Source organism: Nestor notabilis, unplaced genomic scaffold (genome assembly GCF_000696875.1).
Source record: "Nestor notabilis isolate BGI_N333 unplaced genomic scaffold, ASM69687v1 scaffold14587, whole genome shotgun sequence".
NCBI lineage: Eukaryota > Metazoa > Chordata > Aves > Psittaciformes > Psittacidae > Nestor > Nestor notabilis.
The window spans coordinates 73,604-79,282 of record NW_009938137.1 but is presented as its reverse complement, the minus strand read 5'-3'; the positions used below and the strand labels follow the sequence as shown (position 1 = coordinate 79,282).

At 44.3% G+C, this 5,679-nt stretch overlaps 1 protein-coding gene across 1 annotated transcript in view; it reads right to left on the bottom strand.

Moving 5' to 3' along the window:
• Positions 1–286: 286 nt before the first annotated feature.
• Positions 287–5,679, bottom strand: part of CCDC85A (coiled-coil domain containing 85A) — a gene marked incomplete at its 5' end in the record, with an annotated part of 76,395 nt that continues 71,002 nt past the window's right edge. The window contains one exon of the mRNA XM_010019185.1: positions 287–376. Coding sequence (XP_010017487.1) covers positions 287–376 — 90 coding nt within the window. The remainder of the gene's footprint in view (positions 377–5,679) is intronic.

Below are 5,679 nucleotides of genomic sequence, written 5' to 3'. Positions count from 1 at the left end.
GGTGGGAATACCTCAGTGCTCCTACATGTGGTATGTTGGCAGATGATGCGGCGGCAGCGTTGCAGTAGCCGGTATACCCAGACAGCAGCACTCAGGGGACACGGGCAACAACACGGCTCCTCTGGGAGACCTCTGGGAGAATCCCAACCAGTTTCTAACCGAGTCTCTTGCAGTGCATACAGACACCCTGTCGTCAGCCGGAAGTCGCTGTGAACACAGCCAGTTCTTTCGCTCTCATGGTAGTTCAAACTCTTTCTCTTCAGTGAGAGGACTTGCTCAGGGCCTTTTACATAGGTCCTTTATACTGATTTCCTGACAAATGTTGTCTAATTCCAGGGCACGACCCTGCAGCATCTCCAAGTTTCCTCCACACAACCTAAAGGGAGGGATGGAAGAGATGTGGTTACCACCAGTTCACCCGTACCATTGTTCATACAGACATGCATCTGGAAATGCCACGTGTTCGTTGCGCAGACCATGCAGCACAGGTATGGACACAGGGGAGGGCCACACAACAGGAGAAGAGGGTATTTCTCAAGGGGTACAACATTCCTTCTGAACACAGAAAGCACATGCTTCTAGGAAAAAATGGTTGAAAACAGAGACAGATGAACTGGCACGTGCATCACCAGGGTGCTTTATGCTTCAGGTACAAGACTGAGGGCATTTACAGGCCTCAACTGAAACTCTGTTCAACACATCTCTTGCAGAACGCAGTTCAGAAGCATGAAGCTCAGTCCAAAGGAGCCTAAACATTTCCAGTTTCAACAGCACAGAGCAGTTCTCCTCTTTTCCAAGGAATTTACTTGTTCTCTCACAATCAAGCAAGGCATTAAAAGTGTTGATTTCATTTGTTCTTCCTTGAGATCAGCGGAAGTGTGCATGTAGTCACTGTTCTACACATGCTTGTGTGTTTTGCTGAACCAGAGCAAAATCTGCAACTCAGTAGAAGTGGGTGATTTATTTCTTTGTGTGCACAATACATTATAAAGGTTTCCTTCCTCAGGCTCATATCTACTCCCATTCATGACTGTGTAACACCTATGTTACAATTACGGAGTTAGAAATGCAGAGGAGTTATACCCCCCAAAATTAGGAAAGTATAAAAAGGTGGACTGATTATAAGCAGGAGAATCAGTAGCTTGTGTTGTATCACCGAGCATCTCTGCCAGGGCCCACCAAAACCAAGAGTGGTGATCACCACCACACTGTGTATTGCAATTAAAGATATTTCTGTTTAGTAAGTATCAACCAGCAACCAGCTAAAGCAGAACTGCTGCTAAACCCTCATTAATCTCTGGACCAACAGGCATGTGATTGTCAAGAAAGGCAAAAACTGTTTTCCATTGTCATTATCTATTATTTGTATTTTAACAGTGCCTAAAGCCCAGGAGCAAAGAGATTGCATTAGCTGGAACTGAATAAACACAAAGCTGCTGGATCCTGGGAACTTGACATCCTGAAAAGACAGTTCCTACAGCTGATGAGCAAAGGCAGAACAAACCCAAGGTCCTACTGTTATTCTGTGCAGGAGAGGGAAAATAACCCAGTTCCTCTGAGCCTTTGCTGAATAAAACCTGAGTGTAAGCATGAAAACCAGAAATCCTTCAAGACTGAAAGCAGTGACTACAGTCTCACTACACAGGACCAAATGAATTAAAGTCCTTTAAAGGGAACTGTCTTTAATTCTAATGGGTGGGCACAACCCAAACCCTGCAAACTTTCCATATGACCAGCATCTTACAGCCTAAAATCAGAAGTTATCATCACAAAAATGTCTTCTAGCTATGTTGGATGTGTTGTGAAACATTTTGCTATGATGAAAGCACAAAAAATGGCTGCTCAGTGAAGCCTCCTGCATCAGCTGTCTATGGCAGAGCCATTGGAAATGGCCGAGGGCTGGATCTGATGAGATTCCAACCTTTGATTTTCCTAACTTAATCTTATCAGAAGGAAAGGTCTCTTGGACAGCTTTGTGAGGAGGCACGCTGCACCTACACATTGATTTCAACAACTTTTCTGGTCAATAAACATTAGACAGTATTTACCAAGCAGCTAATGCTGACACAATAATAAACTAAAAGGTGACACTTCCCCGACGTCCTTTATCTCCAGCTGAACAAATGACCCTGATTGCAAGGAGGGGACAAACACACACCAGACAGCCCTGGAAAGCCATCAGCCTCAGCAGAATTGCTCAGGTGGGTCAGAAGCAATACTCATGCCTTTTTTATGGGTGGGAAATGAAGAAATCTGTATCAGCAACCACTTCTGCTTGTGCACACAGTGGAACAGATACCTGAGTATTGAAGGCATCACAGGAATTTTATTAACACAGGATGATACAGGCTACATTCTGTAGATTTATCACCAACCTCTCCTTTTGTGCTGGCACGTGTGCAGTTCTTAGCACAATCATGGTAGCTGTGCATGAGATCAGTTCACTAGTTCAACAGTGACCTGTCACAGGCAGCACTAAGGGAATTACTTTGCATTTACAAGCACTGAAAAGAAAACGCAATGCTTCAGCGTTCCTGAATGTGTTTTAAATAGTTATGACAAATAGCCCAGTGCCACAAACTTCACTCAGAGTTTCAGCAGAATCCTTGACTGAATAAAGGACAGTTGTAAGCTTCATGATACAGTCGTGGCTATTCATTTCTAGCTCACTTCCAACACACCACAGTAAAAGGATGGGGGAATCTTCTCCTTGGAAGCCAGGAGAAACCTGAACTCCAGCTGCAGGTGAGAGCAGCTACACCGCCTGAGGGCTGGGGTAGCACTTGAGGCCAGTGGTACTTCTTGTGCAGCATGAAGTACTCCTGGAGAACTCTGGGCTTCCTCTTTCCCAGCTACCCCACCAATCCCATAGGGCATAAACCATCTTCCCTTGGTTCCCAGCCCAAGTGAGCCTGCAGCAGCCCTGTGAACAAAATTTACCAGTAACCTGAGGAAAGGCATGAAAAGCACCCCTCCAGACTTGATCCAAATGTTCCAGGGCTTTGAAATGCTCCATGCTCACTGATACATAGGATGGCTTGGGTTGGAAGGGACCTTAAAGCTCATCCAGTTCCAACCCCCTGCCACGGGCAGGGACACCTTCCACTAGAGCAGGTTGCTCCAAGCCCCTGTGTCCAACCTGGCCTTGAACACTGCCAGGGATGGGGCAGCCACAGCTTCTCTGGGCACCCTGTGCCAGCGCCTCAGCACCCTCACAGGGAAGAGCTTCTGCCTCAGAGCTCATCTCAATCCCCCCTCTGGCAGGTTCAAGCACTTCCCCTTGTCCTGTCCCTCCATCCCTTGTCCAAAGCCCCTCTCCAGGTCTCCTGGAGCCCCTTTAGGCACTGGAGCTGCTCTAAGGTGTCCCCTTGAGGAGCCTTCTCTTCTCCAGCTGCCCCAACCAAGCTCTCTCATCCTGGCTCCAGAGCAGAGCTGCTCCAGTCTCCCAGCAGCTCCATGGCCTCCTCTGGACTCACTCCATGACATGATAAACTACCTCTAAACCTGCTACTACATATTGGTACCTTCTCCTAAGACAATACAAGTATATAAAGACAATGCAAAAACATCCCCGAATACATTGATGCTGTAGTACCAACACCACACGCTTATCCCTGAGGGGAGGAATCCCACATCCATTATCTTAATGAAATATCAACATGATCATGTAACACCATAAAGTTCCTACAACATGAATTATACATCCAAATTGCATTTTGGTACCAATCAAAACTATGCACCAAAATTATACACAGACTATTGTAGAGCCCAAAATGAAATTTGTCATCTTTCCACTGTTTTTACTGGCAAAATGATGCCGTGGCAAATGTTTCATATAAAACACCCACAGTGCATAAAGCTGCAGCAAAACAGTGAGCTACAAACAGGAAGGAACTGCAATGAGAATGTAAAAGAAAGAAACATTATAATTAGTTCATCACAAATTCACTTTTAACATGGACTAGAAGAACGTAAGAAAAAGTAAAACCAGAAAGGAAATAACCAACTCTTCTAAAAGTATAATAATATATCAATAGCCAAATCATACATAGATTATGAAAGTCAAAAGGAAAGTTCCAAAGGAACCAAAATATTTCAGAGCATTTCAGTGCCAGCAGCAGAGCTTTGAATCCCTGGGGAACAAGGGAGACAAGGCAGAATCCAGGTATATATTCGGGATTTACAAAACTGAATTGATCGTGTCAAAGTTAGCATTTTAGAAGTGGCATCACTTACATCACGAGGGATTTTATGGATTACTATTAAATATGTATCAGTTAGAAACTGCTTTTGTATCCATCATTTTCATAGGAATAGAGCAGGCAGGAAAGTTCACAGGTGCCATTGCTCAGATGGGGAAACTGAGGCTGCCAGACTTCAGCATGCTTGCCAGCTTTATCCTTCCAAAGGATGAATTCAGGCCAGCTGAGTCTCACAGTCCTTCATCCCAGGTACATTGTCACACACACACTTCCGTGATCAATACTAACCAACACGTTAAAATCAGTGTTCCAAATAAACTTGTAATTGTATTACAGAAACAGCCACTGACTTAATTTCCAGATAACATCTTCAAGGGCTTCTTGTCAGCATTTAAACAAAAATTACGTTGCATTTTCAGGTGCTTCCAGGCAAAATGTGGGATAAAAATGAAACTCCTTAAACTTATACTGCACATTGCTCCCGCCACAGCTTTTTCTGTCTCACTAAGGTAGTGGTAAGAGTTTTAGGAGTCTTTAAAAACCTGCTGATTGATATTTCCCTGAGCTTTCAAGATAAGGGTATGTTTAATAAAAGGCAATGTTACTTTACAAATCTGTTTTGCAGCCACAAATAGGAGCAATAGTATATTTAAGCTCTGATGGGACCTCCTGAGTATGGGCATATATATAAAAAACTGACCAATTCCACTTAGACATAATTAGAGTGATTACAGTGCTCTGGATTACAGGGCAGGGGGGATCAGTAAATCTTCCTGCCTGATCTCCTGGGTACCACAGAACACTCACTTTTCAGCAGCAACTCCTATACTTACCCTCAGACCCTTGATTAAAGCATACCTCTGTTCCATTTGTAGATGGCACAGTGGAGTTTCCAGTAGGTGACAGTGAACTCAGGATAGGAAAACTCAGTGCAAGTTTCACAGGCGAGGCTGTGCCCATGGTTATTCAGGAAGCCAGACTAGATAATCGTCATCATTCCATAAGGATAATCCCTGGTCTGCAAAGCAAACCTGTGTGGGACACACACACCTCCATGCACAAGCACACAGGCTGGTCACACACAACTTGCAAGAGGAAACAAATACATCCTGGTACATGAAATAATTACTTATATATCCCTAGGGATACCACCTGCACATAGGGAATAATCCCATAACCACTTGGTGAGGTGGGGAAGATCGCCAAGGCACTGGCATGAGGATGCACAAGGCAATTTCTCCTTTCAACCACCCTGAATGATGGATCAGGCCATGGAAGACCCTGTATCAGACCAGCTGCATGGCAAAGCTCTCCCCTCCCTTTCACCACTGTCTCCATCAGTGGGACAGTCACAGGTAGTTATGATTATTTTTTAAAGTCTCTTCATTGCTCAGGAAAAAAACACACTATTTTTAGCAACAACCTCCCTCTGTTTTCTTCTGGATCTGCTTCTTTAAAACACATTCTAAATTCAATC